The 17,040-nt window shown below is 41.4% G+C and overlaps 1 protein-coding gene across 1 annotated transcript in view; it reads left to right on the plus strand.

Moving 5' to 3' along the window:
- STMN2 (stathmin 2) overlaps positions 1-17,040 on the plus strand; it is a 41,717-nt gene that overhangs the window by 14,451 nt on the left and 10,226 nt on the right. Inside the window, exons 2-3 of the mRNA XM_049823612.1 lie at positions 12,069-12,164; positions 12,802-12,974. Of these exons, the coding sequence (XP_049679569.1) occupies positions 12,069-12,164; positions 12,802-12,974 (269 nt within the window). The remainder of the gene's footprint in view (positions 1-12,068; positions 12,165-12,801; positions 12,975-17,040) is intronic.

Below are 17,040 nucleotides of genomic sequence, written 5' to 3' on the forward strand. Positions count from 1 at the left end.
AAATGCTGTGAGAATAGATTTTCACAGCGAAAACATTGAACACTGAAATGTCTAGAAGTAGCCCCAATTTCTAGATTTGAGGACCTGCCAAAAGATACTTTTCCTAGTCATTCTGCTGCCCACTTGTTAGGAGATAACACCAAGAGAAAAGATGAATCTGCTTTGTATCAACATGGTTGATCAGGGAGTTGCTGTCATTTTTGTTTACTCTGTGCAGTGCTTTCAAAGTCCTTCAAAACCTAAAGACGTTATTTTTTAACCAAAGGATTTCTCCAAGCATAAACACACCGTTGATAGGCTTCCTATGCAGGGAGACTCTTAAAATAGGGACTAAATTTCTCTAAACACAGAAATTCAGTCCTTTGGAATATCTTGTAATTAAATAAATACACCCCCTTGTTCCCACATATACCCATTTGAGTAGACTCTTAAATTTGTATAAAAGCATTTAACTTTCTATAGTCTTTGTTATGAAAATAGGGATTTAAGCCATAGGATATAAAGTACCAGAGTATAAAGCAGAGTATCAGGTAATCTGCAACACAGGTTCCATTATCACACCTCCTTGGGTTTTAAAGCAAAGTCCTCCACAACACGAGTTATGTCGACAGGCAAACTGTAATACCAAACAGTTTTATACAGAAACTTAAAAGTCATTTACTAAGAGCTTATTTTGTTCTGGCATTCAAATTTAAAATACTACTATTAATTAACGCAATTATAATATGTATGCCATTGTCTGTATTAGTGCAATAGGATCCCTTCATTTTTAAGTAATCTACTTACATACATTATTTGCAGTTGTGTGCAGAAAGCAAACTAATGCCGTTTTTCAAACTGATGAGACATCCTTATTTTAAAATGTCCCACAAAATTAAAATTCCATTCAAAACCCAGAAGAAAATTGGATTTTTCAAACTGTCTCCTTTCATTGTCTTTTGCATGTTGACATTTAGTCGGTAGTCATGGCAGCCAGTAAAAGTGATTGTGTAGCATAAAGATGCAGTTACACATATTTTGTTTTGGGTTAAGTACATTAAATACATGCAGATTGCTCAAAATCAACCAATAAACTTACATTAAAAAAGCTCAATATATTTTTATGTATACACATATATGTAAACTAAATAATGAGTGCTTCTATGTGTTTGCTATTCAGACGCTGTAAAATGGGGTTTCTAGTCTATATTAAATGATTAGTTTGAGGGGTACCTTCCACAGCCCTCAGAGCAGCATATTGTCTCTAAAATGGATTCTCCTGATAATTATGGTATGAAAATAATTGCAATAGGTTCTGTACTCAGTGAAGTGACTCAGCAAGCAAGGAATACATTGAATTACTGGACTGGAAAGATCAAGAGTCCAGGCCTACTGCAAATTATAATTGTGTTCATCCCATATGATATAAAAACAAATTTCTTGTTAGCTAATGGCCCTCAGTATTTTCTTTGCCTAGAGCAAAAAAAAAAGGCACCTTGCAATTGAATTTGCTTATTGTTTTCTGAGCCTTAAGTTATGACTAACCAATATTCTGGCCTTCATCAGTTCAAAGCACAATTTTTAGAATATTGGAAGACATCGAAGATATCTGCACTTCGGAATGGCACAGGATATGTATTAACGAGGGTTGTGGTTACAAGCCCCATATGAGTTATAAAAAAAAGTCACATTCTATATCTGACTTGCAGTTCTATTAAAACCACATGTGTATCTGATCCCAGAAAAAAGGCAAGGACCAGCCTGTCTGTTAATGGAAACTGGCACTGTAGCAGTGCATCTCTGTTCCCTTGATTGAGGTACTCCGTAACAGCTGAGATTCCCTGAATGATGAAAACACAGAAAGTTGGGTTCTTTACCCATTCTTTCTTAATTGTCTGCTTTGCTGAAGCATTTTGGGCCATTCCTTTGCTTGATGCTGTGTCAATGGCTTGCTTTCAGAATATATGGGTAATTCTGCTAAAAATTTGCTCTCTTGAGAAGCTCGGTCTAGGTCTTAGAAAAATTTGACTGTAATCTCAGTCCAAAGATGGGGGGGGCGGGGGGGCGGATTTTGTAATGTAATTGAAGTAATATCAGTACAAGTCCAGAAGGATCTACTGTGTCCAGATGAAAAGAAACAGCAGCGGAACTCTTACTTCAATTGGGAAGACTGACAATATGCCAGGATTATGTCATTACTCTCTAGGCATGATAATGCACAGCCGCCATGGAATAAAATTACATCCAATGTCAGTGGGTGATGCATGGCCAGGTGATGCAAGACCAGGAAGAGTTTGAGCCCACATAAAGGGATCAGGGTGATGCAGAATTAAGTCAGTGGAAGCCTCCGAAGAGATCATTAGTAAAAATTGAATAAATGCCACCGAGATTCAGAAAAATAAAAGAAATACCGGCAGCCAGTTCTGTCACACCCTGCTCTAGTAACCCAGTCTTACTGTGCTAAAACAGAACGCGTAGCACGATTCATACCTTGGGAAGATGCTGTTTGATCACAGTAGGCTGCATAACTAAAGTGTTGCCATTCTATTTCATCATACTTGATTTGCATCCTCACTCTAGGGTCTGTTTCACCAGCTCAGCACCCGTATTGCCTGCAGCACTCTCACAGAGACAGCCTGTGCCAACGGAGGTGTCACTCATCCAGAAATCAGGAGACCTGTGTTCTCCATGAAGCTTTTCTGCAGAGCGGGACTGTTTCCACCTCTGGGACCTTTCTCCCCCTGCATCCCTTGCCTGTCTTTCTCACTTACACCATAAGCTCTTTGGCATAGGGTGTTTGCACCCGACATGTTCGTACAGAAAGTAGTGCAGATCTCGGCTGGGCCTCCACCTGCTCCCACCACGCAACAACGAGATGACCTTAAGAGCATACTGGGAGACGGCAGCCATCTCTGATAGCCTACTCCCTGACTGCTGGGTCCTCCAGGGGAAACTAGTATGCTCAACAACAAGGACTCAGAATTGAACTTTCCACCCAGCGCGTGGATGGGCAGCAAGCTGTAGGCACGCTGCTGTTGTGGTGACTGACACCAGCATGCCGGGGCTGTCAGGGAAAGGCGGGCTGCCTGCAGGCTCCGCAGCTTCCACGCTGTGACTCAGCCCACCCCACCCCACCCTTACAAAGACACTGAAGGGGTACCACCTCCCTCACAAGTCCTTCCCTGGTGCTTCAGCCACCAGCAGGGCCCCAGGACCAAGCCAAGCACCAGGGCTTTGCACCCAGGAAACAGCATGGCTCGGGGGCCCCTGAGCACTGCACAGCCTCTTCTGAGGGAAGGATCATAAATCGGGGGGTTGTGCTGCTCTAGGGAAGTCCTGAACCAAACTCCACTAGGCTGCTGTTCTGGCAGGCTAGTACAGGCAGTAGCCCCAGTCTCAGAAATGCTGGGACAAGATAACCTGTGTACAGCAGGGTGTGTTGAGGAGAGTCTCCGAGAAGCCTTCTGCTTCTCTGGCCACCTTCACAATGCGTGAATATGAGCATTCCTGAAAACACTGCTTTTAGCCTGCGTGGAGACAGATTCTGCTTCAGTGCTGCTTACCGGGGGGGGGGGGTGGATTTCAAAGCCATGGTAGTGGAAATTTTTGAGTGAAATATCTGGCTTTTTAAGCCATTTTATATGTGACCTGTCTTAGAAGTAAGAGTTTAACGGCTTGGTGTGCTGGCAAAAGGGTATGTCACAATCCTTCAGGCATACAATGTGAAGGAAGTACGTTACACACAGTGAGCATTAAATCATGAAAAGCAAATCCGCCCAATCCGCCCATTCAAAAATTCCAGGGCTTAAGGTTTTGATTCTTATATAAGATTCTGAGTGATAGCTCAGGGGATAGGGATTTTTCTTGAGAACCGGAAAATTAATGATAGGATGAGACCCAGAATGATGTGTGCAAACTCATTACTACTACTCTATCAATAGTCCTAAACTAAAAGTAAATCTGAGGATTTTTCTGTAAGACATGACAGAGCCAAGCTTGCTACAATGCCAACCAAAAGAGACTGTTTTCTCTGTGTGCAGGTACATAACAAAATCAACAACAGTTCTCACGCAGGTAAGGTGAGCCAATTAAGGAGGGTCATTTCCTCCTGGTGCAGCTGCTACAGCCTATTCACTTTTTCCATCCAGTTCACATTCAGGAAAATTTCTTTAGTTCACATCATCCCATAGCTGAATTTCCACAGTGGTTTGTGCTTCCACAGAATACAGGGGACAGCAGAGAGCAGAATGGTTGCTGGATGGGGCTGCCTTAAAGATTTGCAAACTACTGATGCTTACATGGCTTTCACATTTAGGTGATCATAGTGTATCAGGAGCTATCGATGGCTGTGGTGGCCTCTTATGAAGGTAGGCATAAGTTCAGCATCTTGAACATCAGCATCCTGCCAAAGCACCTGAAGAACGGGGGTTGAACTTCTCACTGTAAAAAATTAAACAGTTGTTTTCAGTTAACCAGTAGGAAATCAAGCTGTCTCAGGAGCACTGTAGCCTTTGAGTTAATTCCTCACTGTTCATCCTCTCCATTGTCTTCAAAGTCTCTTTTAGTAGCTCACATCCTTTCCTACATAAAAAGCTCTATGGGAAGAAAATAGGGGGAAGGGAGATGGGGTGTGGAGGTAGGGAGGGAAATATGGGGGGATGCCTTGAAAAATTTGCAAAGGTAAAGCAGACCTTAAAGAAGGAGGTCTTCTCCCCTTGGGAAAAAAAATCTCCGGAATTTTTGGTTTCACCCTGGCTGAAGTTCCCTGGAGTTCAAATGGATTTTGGGAGGGCCACAGACCTCTGTATTAGCATTGGGCTCTGTGGCCTTCCCCTCAGTCCTGGAGGACTGTTGGAAATGAAGTGCCAAGGGTTTCTTCATGCTGATGTGATGCACTGGCTCTCCAGAGGGGTGGCTCAGAAGAGGGAGTGCAGTATCTGTCTCTGCCACTGCTGTGGACCACTTTCTGCAGAGCTGGAGAAGGAGGAGAAGCTTACCCATAGCTCTCTTGTCTGTTCTACCCATGTTTCCACCAGCATGCAGTGTGGTGAGGCTGCCGGCGCCCTGGACAGGCTCTGGACAGGCACAGGCCTGTGTGCCTTCCACACTGGAAGGAAATGGGTGCGTTTCCATTTCTATAAGCAGACAGTACAATCTGGCCCCAAACTCTAATAGTGACTTCAGCAAAGCGTCTGCATCACTGTTGGTTTTGAGTAACCATCATAAGACTTTTTTTTTTTCCAAATTCAAAAAAACCCTTCCATTAAAATCTCATTTTGACAATGCGGTAGCAGTAGCCCAACAAAATAGTCCCATTAACTCAAGTCACAGATGACCATAACAGTCAGGGTTCAGTAACTGGGTTTTCTCATTGCTTCAGCAGTGAAAATCACATGAATTGAAATAATACAAAATGGTAACTTTACATCTTAACATTACATTCTGACATCAGGAAATAAAGTGAACAAAGACGTTTGAATCCAATCACACACCTTAAGTAAAAATCATAGACGTGGCATCTGGAGTAGTCCATTTTAGTCCAAAAATCCATAGTCATGATCAGTGATTAAGCTGTAAATTTAGGGGCAATTTTCAGTCAGACTTGTGCCACGCTCCAATCTGCATGTTTGCATGTGTTTGCATCTACACACCGTAGATGAAAGAAAATCATTACTGGGCAGTCTTTGCATAAGCAAACAGCTGTTTGTGTATTCCTTGGGATGGGTTTTCCAGCCAGATCCTGAACTATGCTGTAAAAGTGGCATGCAAGGGCTTGCACTTGAGGGCAGGGTTCCTTGGTACAATTTGACACAATCTTAATAGGAAGCTGAAGGGTCAGATCTGTTGCATCTTTTTGTGTGTTTTGAAGAACTGATGCTACAGTGCTCCCGGATTTCACTGCCACCCTGTGCTTTTAGGAATGACACTAATGCTTTATTCCATGCTAAACCATTTTAAAGCCATTTGTTAAAAGGATCTCTTGTTGGAGAGAATAAAATTGCTAATACTTCTGCCAAAACCTAGGTAGCTTTAGTGACCTCAGAACAGCCATGAGGGCTATGGAAATTAATGTCTAAAACTACTTTTTAAAACTCAGTTGCCACAAAAGCAGATTAGATCTGTCCAAGTTCATTCTTTCTCATTTTCTGGACATGTAATAGGAAATGCCAGTCACTGTTGACAGAAGAAACTCAGTAATTCACAATTTCTTTTCCTCATTTTCTGTTTCTTGTTTCTTTTTCATAGTACCTGCTTTCTCTATGGCCTAGATACAGAAATATCAAATAAATCAGGGGTGAGGGACATGACCAAAACTCTATACTCATATCTCTATTAAACTGTATTGCAGTATATGAAAAGTGCAATTTTAAAGACTTTTAAAGAATGGCCCCAGGTGAGTGAGGGTCCCATGCCCCCTTTCCCACCAGTGAAGCAGGTCTGTTCTGTAGAGCATTAAAGAGCCTATGAGCTGTTAGTACAATTTAAAGCAACCTTATTTTTGTTAGGGAAACTGGAAAAGCACACATATGCATAAGGTTGTGAGATGGACTCACACCAAATACTCTGTTGAGCAGTGTTTTGCATTCAGAAAGACAGTAACAGAAATAAGCCCCACCTATGTGAACCACCAAAATGAGATGTCACTCACGACTGAGTGTAAAGGAAGGATAAGGTGTATTCACTGCAGGGGCTTTTGCTTTCATTCTCTCCATCACTGGCAGCTCCATAAGCCTATAAGCATCCTTAGTTTTTTTGACAACAGAGAGAGATTCATTGGTCTTAAGACAACCTAATTCATTTATCTTAGACATCTCTGTTGGAATGGGACCAGACACAGTCACTCTCTGGTATCGCTTATCTCTCCATTGACTAAAAACAAAGCTTTCATAACTGCTGCAAACTAGCTGTCTCAAATATTAGATGGCCAACATTAATTAAAGTGAATCTCAGACGAGTGCCAAAAATTAAATGGTATGTAGGATCCCTCTCAGTCGTGCCCCATCTTGAGTTTTACTTCTACCCATCCCCATCCCATGTACTAGTCCCAGTACTAGTTCACCACTTTAACAGCACTCATCATGCAGCTTACTTCAAATACCCCACCAGCTATGGAGAAACAATTACAGTTATGATCATATAACACCTTTTCATTTGACAGAAAAGGATACAGCAGGCTACTATAAAAAAAAAATATATTACTGGCCAACAGAGTGTTGGTGTTCACAAAATGACATAGCTTTTTGTGACTTAAAGCATTGTTTCAACAAACCAAAAACTCTAGCACCTCAAAGGGAGCATTAACAAAGTGAAATTTGTAACAAACTGCTTTGTCAATAACATCCGTGAGAAATCGATGTAAACGATGGCTGTGGTAGGTCTTCTCTACCTTCACTTTCATGTTTCACCCAATCTTACACTTGCAGTCTCTTCCAAAGCAGAAAACAAAGCAGGATTTCAGTTCGGTCTCAGAAAGCTGACTGTCTCACAGGTGCCTGGCAAGGGAACACGGGGCTGAACTGTGTTACGGGTTGCACATTTTGACCATGGGCAATGTGCCAGTTTCTGCTTCCTTCCAGGTGTGCAGAACTTCCAAAACTAGTTGGCTAGTGGGACTTGAAGTGTCAAAAATCAGTAACACTTTATTATATGTGGACTGGATTCAGTAAGGCAAAAGGCATCAACAGATTTGCCTTCATCAGATGTTAATTATAAGTAACATTTACACTTATCTCTCTGCTTTCATGTGTTAAAAATAGTCTTGCTTATGAATAATGGTCTCTGCTGTGACACAGCAATCTGTCCTAGCTGTGCTTTGCCAAGGAACAAAATGTGACCCAAATTGCCCATGGCCCATCAGTCAGGACAGATTTTCATTTTACAGTGTAAACTGTAAAAAAATCCTTATAGCTATTGGATAACCGATGAGAACAGACAGGGTGGTTTTACTGGTGTTTTCCCTAATCTTCCTTTTTCTCCCAGCAACAAATAACGGGCTGCTGACTTCTAATGGCAGCCATAGCATTCTTCATTATTAGCTTCACTCAATGGGCAACTGAACTGCAGGACTGGTGATGGACTAATTTTCTGTCGTTAGTGGAGGAATATGGGATGTATCTGAATAGGTATATTATTTGAGATCAGGCGAGCACTTACAAAGAGAATCATCAAAACACCCCAGCTGACCATGCTTTGATCACACTGCAGAGCAATCTCAGAGTGCACAAACTGGTTTACTTGATAGGTAATGAAACTGGAAGATGTGCAATAGCAGTGTATCTACTGTGCTCCAGGCACTAATGGTTGTTTAGACCATGGGACCGAACTAGTCTAGAGAAAAGACCCCCAAGATATATACAGCATCGGCATGGAGTCCTTAGGATTGCTTCTCCCCAGAGATCCAGTCCTGTGCTTCCCTGCTTGCTCATGCAGACATAGCACTGGTGCCCTTGAAAGCCTCCGGGAGATCTTACCTGGACCAGCAAGTAAAGAGCCCACAAAGAAAGAGTGTGGAAATGTTCACCCAACACAGGGAGTGGTTTCACAGTTTCTAAACATAGCTGTTAAAACTAATGCCTGAAGTTTGAGAAAAATAGTGAGATTGGGTTAAAACAATGATATTAAGGTGCATTTGGGACTCATTCAGAAAAAAATCTTTTCGTTCTTGAGTTTCAAAGCTATCTTGAGTTTCTTCTCTGAAGCTGTCAAAGCTTTTAGAGGCATTAGATAGTATTTCTAAGGCATTCTTTGCAACTCTGAATATGAGGAATTTATTTTTAAAAAAGTAGATGAGGTTCTGAAATAATCACACGGCTTCAGAATTTAAGAAGACCTGTAAATACTAGGCTATTCATAGAAAAACCTGCAAGAATTGCTAATACTGAAATCCCTTCTGGTTTTAGCAAAAATCAGTGTTCTGCTCTTGCCCAGCTTTGAAGCTTTTAATGCATATAAACATTTAAATCTTGCTGCATATAACTAAGAGGATTCTGTTGCCATCTTTTGTCAACATTGTTCTTTCCTAGCAATTTCCCTCTCAAAGCTTTTGTAGTATTACGATTACCATCATTTACTTTCCTTCATTTAACTTGCGCACTTAATAGAATGATATGTACCCTACATGACTGCACAAGGAGCTATGTAATTAGCAAGCCAATTGAAACACATTTGGAAAATAAACTTTGTTGCAATCACTGCTTGTCTTCAAGGGTTTTTAAAAGCTCTGCTATAAGACAGATAATTTTTGTGCCTATTTCAGTTAACACAAGAGGTCCCGTCCAGATTGCATAAATGCTGTGCTGTTGGCTTTCTGGCCTAAGTGTGCTGCTTTTTTAATAGAAAAACATTTCTTTTTGGGAGAACAGACTTCCATGGCTAAAACACTAACTCCTCAGAATTTGGGAAAGCACAGTTATCTCCCTGTTCAACCTGTGTGACATGGGCCTGCCACTCTTATCAGACCACTAACTGGGCTAACATTACGGCTCTTCTGTTTTTTTTTAATGTATGGCAGTTTAAGGAAAGGACAGCTGAGCAAAGCAGGGCTCCTGCCACTCCATGCTGCCAAATAAGCTGCTCTTTCCCTGGTCAAGGGGGACAAGCCATCACAGTGCTGATGCTGGACACCTGAGGAGCTGTGTAGTTCTTCCTCTGAGTTCCTTTGAGACCCTCAGCCCTTAAGTCTCCCAATGGGAACAACAGTACTAGTCAACACGGCAGGTTGGTTGGTTCCCAGCAGCCTCCAGAACTTTCTGTGAGTATTCAAGCCAAGTTCTGATTATGGTTGAAGGACTTTCTAGGGCAAATGGAGACTAAATCAATACCATGAAAAAAGAAAATGTAATGCTTGTAAAGCATGGAAAGTCATCCTAATTCTGTCAGTGGCCAGAATGAAATAGGACAATGATTTTGCCAGCGTGCTTTCAGTGCAGCTATTGTTCCGAAAGGAAAGAGAGCTGAGCACGTCCTTATCTTTCTCCAGCCATGTTTTGCAGACGACAAGCTGGGAGAACAAACACCTTTTTCCAATTGTTTTAAATGCTGTTAGAAAACAAGACATATTCAATGTCAAGCAAAGATAAAAAATAATAACAAAGGCCCCAAAAGGCAGGATTCCTGGGACACTGCTTTGCATGCCTCTTTCTATAAAGATATTTCAAGGTATACATTGTAGCAGGGATTCGGCAGACCTTGTGCAAGAACATGTAGCTTTCAGCTCGTGTCATTGATGGCCATGTCCTCAACATGCAACCCAGCATCCATTTTCTGTATGTCTACCAGCCTCCCGGGCAGCGTGCGGGTCTCGTGTGCTCCCACTCCACAACTTGCCTGCTGAAAAGGATGCGATTTTGGTGGTGTGGGCAGCTGGCTGGGCAAGCCCTCCTCAAAGGACAGTCTGGACAACCACACCCGTGTGCTTAGCATTATGCAGGTGGTTAAATGCTTTGTTGGATAGAGCCCTAAATGAACATATCATTATGTTTGACTATTAACAGACATCAGTTGGGCATGACTTATGTCTTCAGAAGATTTTTGAGTTACTCCTTGCAAGTTGGTACTTACGTTTCAAACCAAAAAACTTGTGAAGTCCAAGCTTCCTTGACAGCCTCGGTTCACAGAAAGCAAAATCTTCAGTACACTCTTGACCTGAGATGCTGGCTTTCACCAATTGTTTCCAAAAAGCTATATGTCCTTTAGGTGGGTTATTTAGTGTCCCTGATTAGAGATCTCCATGCAAAGCTTAACTAGATTAATCAGTCATCCACTGACAGCTAGAAATGAATTCCTAAACTGATGGATCATTCAAATACCACCAAGCAGCACCCAAAGGCTCTGAAGCCTTCATCAACTTCAGAGGCCTTTCTGAGTAGGAAAAACAAATTCAAAAAGCACAAGAGCATCCATTAGAAAGGCTGAATGACAGTTTCATATGTATCCACAATCTGACGATCAAAGGGCTGTCCAATTTTCCTTTAGTAACATCAAGGATTAGTTTGGTCTAATCTGTTAAGTACAACACTTTCAGCCACAGTTATATTTTAAGCCATGTTTTCACATTCTGGCAGCAAGTGTGTGTTTGCCTCTGTAGATATGATTTTGATAATAGCAGGGATTTGTGTGTGCCAGGATGAATTTTGAAGCAATGCCCTTCCCCCCTGCCAACATATATACTTTATGCAGTGTGGGCAGTAACTAGGGTATTGCTCCAGGACCCAGGAGAGCTAGCTTTAGTTTGGGCTTTGTCATTGACTTGCCAAGTGACCAGATACAAAACAATTTTCCTACTTACAAGCTGGGATGATAGCAATTAGAAGGGGTGAATGCAGAACATTGTATAATGGTTAGGTATTGGTATCACCATTTCTAGACCAACTCCTCCTCAGTCCATGACTGGGGCCTGTAGGCATTGCAAAGGCAATAAAGGTAACACCTTAAAGGTAAATTACAAGGGTATTTGTTGCATCAAGTGATATAAACTAGACCCGAGTATGGAAGCGACATGTTTTGGCCAGTAAATGAAAGAAGGAAAAGCTTTCTTTCAAGTCATTACGCATATTAAGGACATTATGCAAAGGATTTGATAAATGTATCCTCATTTCTGGTTTCATTTTTAATTATCTGGATGACATTTTCATTTGTAACAGATAATGTCTTTAGCATCTGCCTATGGCAACACATGGGCAGCATTTCGGAGCTGTTCTCAATTGCATTTGGATACATCAGAGAATTTGTAAGACCTTCATGTCTCTCCACCTGCCAGGAGAGAGTGTAGTCATGGCACTCTTCCAATGCTAAATACATTTCCTAGTAGCCATATCCACTTTCTATAAACCAGAGAGAATGGTCTGCATTACACCCAAGTCCGAGGTCATGTGGGAGATCAGAAGCAGTCCCTGCCATACCGAGCATCTCATGTGTGATTTGCTAAAGGCTCAATGTTCAGAAGAAATAGTTGAAGGTAAATATTCTAGAGAAACCTGCCAGATGGGTGATAGACCAGATTTGCTGGTACCCAGCCAGCCACCTCGGCTAGAGATTCACTAAGGAGGAGCTGGGGAAGTGAAGCATGCTAACAAGATCTCTCATTTCAGCTTACAAGGAAAAGATGAAGGAGCTGTCCATGCTCTCTCTGATCTGCTCCTGTTTTTACCCGGAACCTCGCAACATGAACATCTATAAATATGATGGTGAGTGGCTTTCACTGGAAATCGTCCTGCAGGTCAGATAATGTGCTAGTGCTGGGAAATGACTCACTTCACCATCCCAGTCGATAGTGTTAGTCAGTGGATATTTTGCTGATGTAACAATTTATTTGCTGCTTTGGGCTATTACTATCTACTGATTGTGTATTACCCATGATGCTGGATATTGTTCCTAATGGCAACTAACTAAACTCTTAAAGCTAGCCCTCTCATACTGAGCTGTACTTTTCCTACTACCCATTTGAGAATTACAGCTCTTCACAGCTGACATAATTCCCAAGGAAACCAAGAAAAGATGAAAGCATGCTTAAAAAATTAATCAGCTTGGGCACTGCTCACAGGAGGTGTGAAATGACACAGAACACCAATAAGCTTCCAAAACTGCTGTAAATTTTTATCTTTATGAGATTAAGGTATAATTAAGCTATTACAGATAAAATGGAATGTACTTCTCCTGAGAACAGTTTTCAGCCCATAATCTGCCATTGCATTTGGAATGCCCAAGGCAAAGATGCTAAATCTTTTGTCTGTACTTCTGATCCCACACTAACATCTGTGCTGCTTCTCTCCTCAATACCACTGAGGTATTGAAGGGCTTACCATTTCTCACTTTATTGTGCAGACATGGAAGTGAAACAAATCAACAAACGTGCCTCGGGCCAGGCCTTTGAACTGATCCTAAAGCCGCCTTCTCCGGTCTCAGAAGCACCACGAACTTTAGCTTCTCCAAAGAAGAAAGAACTCTCTCTTGAGGAGATCCAGAAAAAGCTGGAGGCTGCAGAGGAGAGGAGAAAGGTATCTTTCCTTAAAAAAATGCTAGTAATTAGACCTGACTTAGTGTACAGAATAACAGCCAAGCTTCCGTTGCCATCAGTAACCCACAGTGGCCTGCATGGACAAAAATTATTAACATGTTTGAATGAACAAATGAGTTTATTTTCTTTCAGCAGCTTGCAAACAAACCTCACTGGGTTTGATGCTTGGGAAGTATGCGTCACAAAATACAGATAGCTTTGGACAGGAGGCACAAATGGGTTCAAATACGCATTGCTTACTCTGTGAGTGTGAGTGAGCGATTCATTCAGAGCATCTGTAATAGTTGCTGAAAACCAGTGCAATTCTTCTGGTGTCTTAAGTTTAAGAGATGGATGTGCAATTCAAACAGCTACTGTCTGGGCTGCCGGATCTTGACTCCTTGTAGAGCCCATGGAGATTACTCACAAGGCCTGCCAGAGGCAGCTAAAATGCCTTATTTATGCAGTATGGAGGCATGTCAGCCCTGAATAAAGAGCATTCTGAATCGTTCACCACACGCTTGAATGAAGACGCTAAGCATAGTGCAGCTACTAAGAGAGGCATTTCTAGCAGTCAGTCTCAATAGTGCTGGAAGTTGGCCTTGTAGGGTTATCTACAGACTAAGTCTTCCCTTCTTATGACCTTACCCATAATGGCAAAACCCTGTTTCATAATCAAGAAGTTTTGCCACATAGGGTTTGGAAGGGTTGTTGCACCTTCTTCGCAAAGGTTAGCACAAATGCAGGGTGCATACAGCGGTAAGTCCACATTAACTGTTTCTTTGGCTTTCATCATGACTGATGTGTTGAAGAGGTCTTTATTTGCTCTAAGTCAGAGCTAGCTCAGATAGCCTTTTTTTTTTTGCAGAAGATAAAAAGGCCAAATTCAAGGTCAGGTAAGTCAGGGGATGACAGGCAAAGCCAAGGAGACACTCCCCATAGCCAGCCTGAATTGCCAGTCTGGAAATCAGCAGTGTTCTGCATGGGCCCAGTGTTTATGCTGTGTTGCACTATTTCAGGAAAGTCATGGCTGGCTGCAATGGCCACAGAAAACTCAAGATGTGGTAATATATTGTCCTGCTTAATTCATGTTTCCTTTTGCTATGGCACAAAAGGAGAGCCACAGAAGCCAGAGAAGCCTCAAGAGTCATAGAAGGACTTTGTCCTTCAAGCAGGTGATCAAAGTTATTTTGTGGCAAATCTGCTTGCACCAGTTAAATTGGAGTTAGAAACCTTCCACCTGCTCATGGAGTCCCTTGTAGAGGGTATCTGAAAATGAAACAAGCTTAGATGTCTCTAAGCCTTTCATTTATCTCTTAAACAGTGTGATTTGTTACTAAAACTGACTTTTACAGAATCTTTCCAGATACGGACAAAGATGTATACAGAAGACCAGGGACAACAGATATGCCACAGATATGCACATGGAGCAGCTCCAACAAAAGCAGCTCCATTCTCCTTTCACTCCTGTCAGACCAGATCAGGGTCTCTTCCAAGAAACCAAATGGAGTGATTATACTGGTGTATGGTGAGATGTGAGTCCATTGAAGTCAGTAGATCTGGATTACTGACAAGTGCTTAAAACCTGGCCCTCAGATTTGATTTGCAGTGAAACCTGACCATTCTGGACCTCACTGATTTGAACAATTCATGTAGATGAACACTGAAGTGTTGCCACAGTTGCCATTTTTGCTGCCTTGCTAACACAAGACTATGCTTCTAATGCACACATCAGCACTATTGCTTCTTTCAAAGAAATACTTCTGCCAGAGTATTTGTTTCGGTAAAAGGACAGCTGTATGTGAAAGGAATATACATTTGCACTAGCACCTGCCCACCCAAAGATGATATGCCCCAAGGACTCAATCTGTGAAGTGCCTCTGTACCAAGTACAAATACTCAAGTAAAGATATGGACACAGAATGAAATGGCAGCAATTAAGAAGCCTGATATTATGCATATACTTAGTGGGAAATATAAATTGAATGTTCCAGAGATTTCATTTCATTGATTCCATTACTGTTCATTTCTTCCTAAAGAAAAACTCATTACGCAATAAACTGGCAATCAGTGATAGCAATACAGGCACCTGCCATTTCTTCCCCTTGGTACTATATTCATTTTGAATGAACATATAACTGGGTTATTTTAATAGACAAGATCCTCCACATTAGTATTGCAGCAGAAATTGCTGAGAAAGGAACAAAGAACGGAGCGAAAAACTTCATTATATCACTGTTAAAATCCCTGGTGCTCTCACATCTCAACTATTGCCTTCATTTTTTGTCCTGAAAAAGAGTATAGTGCAGAGAAGGATAAAAAAGCAATCAGAGGAATAGATAATCTTCCATAAGAAGATAAATTAAATAGTCCATTTTTCAGTTTGGAAAGAGACAATAGATGAAAGATAAGATAGAAGTCTACAGTCATGAATGGTAATGAGGATGAACAGGAACAATTATATTCTGTTTCACAGAATCCAAAGGGGAAGAAACATTCAATGAAATCGTCAGACAGCAACTTCAAAACAGAGAGAGAGAATCACCTTTTCATGTATTGTTTAATTGAGCTATATTTGCTATCACAGACTATTTAGAGATTATTAAAATATTATTTATTTCCAAAAGATAATAGCAAAATTGATAGAGCACTACATTGTAGGAAACGATTATGTGAATGCAACCTCTGGCTCAGAAAATATGTAAGTTGATGACTGCTGAAAGCTAGGAAGCTCTATCTATCTATCTCAAGGAAAGGACCAGGCAGATTTGCTCAACTTCATCTACACTTTCCCTAAACATCTTCCACTTTCTGCTGCTAGACAAACCAAGCAGACTTTTTCTGACAACCAACATGGCAGTTGTTACCATACTTTTCAGGCTATGTACAACAGCTGTCAGGCATGACCATTCTAGATCGTGTCCTTCCAGCACAGTTCTAATTAAAATCAAGTATAACTAATGGATGAGAATTGCCTTTTCAGAAAAAAATACTAATTGATTTCACACTGTTTAGGAATTAGGTTCTGCTCTGTTAATTAGACAATGTTCATTAATAAATTTTCAAACTCATGAGAACATCTACAGCAATACATGGTCTTCAGCAGTCTCCTGCTTATGCTGTTTCCTGTTTATCATTCTTGTTTATTTCTTTATAAGGTTCTACAGGGCTCTTTCCTTTTCTCCTCCTTTTTCTCTACCTCACTTGACAGTCATGACCTCATACTCTCGGACCAAATTGAGAGTTTCACCTGAGGCATTTTTTCCTTTTGCGCCACACAGTGAGACCCATTTGAGCTAGTTACAAATTTGTCCTTTCCATTTATAGAATCCTCTTTACAGCATGTCGTTATTATCCCATTATTTTTTTGCCATATGTGTGCTATATTTTTCCACCTTGGTGGATAATCAGAAAGATCTTTTCATCCTTCTCACTTAAGAAATTAGAACACAGTGACATTGTATGCAGCAGAAGTTTATTTCTTACAGAATCTTTAACCTTTATCAATTCTTACCTGTTGGCCTTGAATGTTCAGTTGTTATTACCCTTGATGTACAGACTTCAAGAGCCATATGTTCAATTATATATCTTTATTGCCCACGTTCAACATACTAGCATAAAAATGCAACACTAAAGGAACGCACATTTCTACAAGCCTTTGGATTATGGGAGAGAAATTGTATGTGATTAAATCCTTTTAATGGCTTTGTATTGGGATGAAATTGAATCTGGCTTGTCCCTAGAGCTTAGTGCTACAAAGAATGCAGGAGACCAGTCATAATTTTTTAACTTTCATACAGTTGGACGTAGACTTACAGCTACATGAGTTGTTAATACCATTACTATGAAGTGCTGCGAGATAAGCCCCCTGAGCAGCCTCGCCTGGGCAAGGCTCGCTGTGCTCCCCGCAGCAGGCAGTCAGCTCGGGGCGTCTCTGCCAGCATCATGGCCGCACTCTGCGTTGGGCTTCAGCACCCAACTCGCTGCCCCTTTGAGCCAGCCCCACAGCCTGCCCAGTGGTACTTCTTAATACTCTTGATTAATCTCTCCTTTGGCATTGAAAAAGC

The sequence above is a fragment of the Accipiter gentilis genome, chromosome 2 (assembly GCF_929443795.1).
Source record: "Accipiter gentilis chromosome 2, bAccGen1.1, whole genome shotgun sequence".
Classification (NCBI taxonomy): domain Eukaryota; kingdom Metazoa; phylum Chordata; class Aves; order Accipitriformes; family Accipitridae; genus Astur; species Astur gentilis.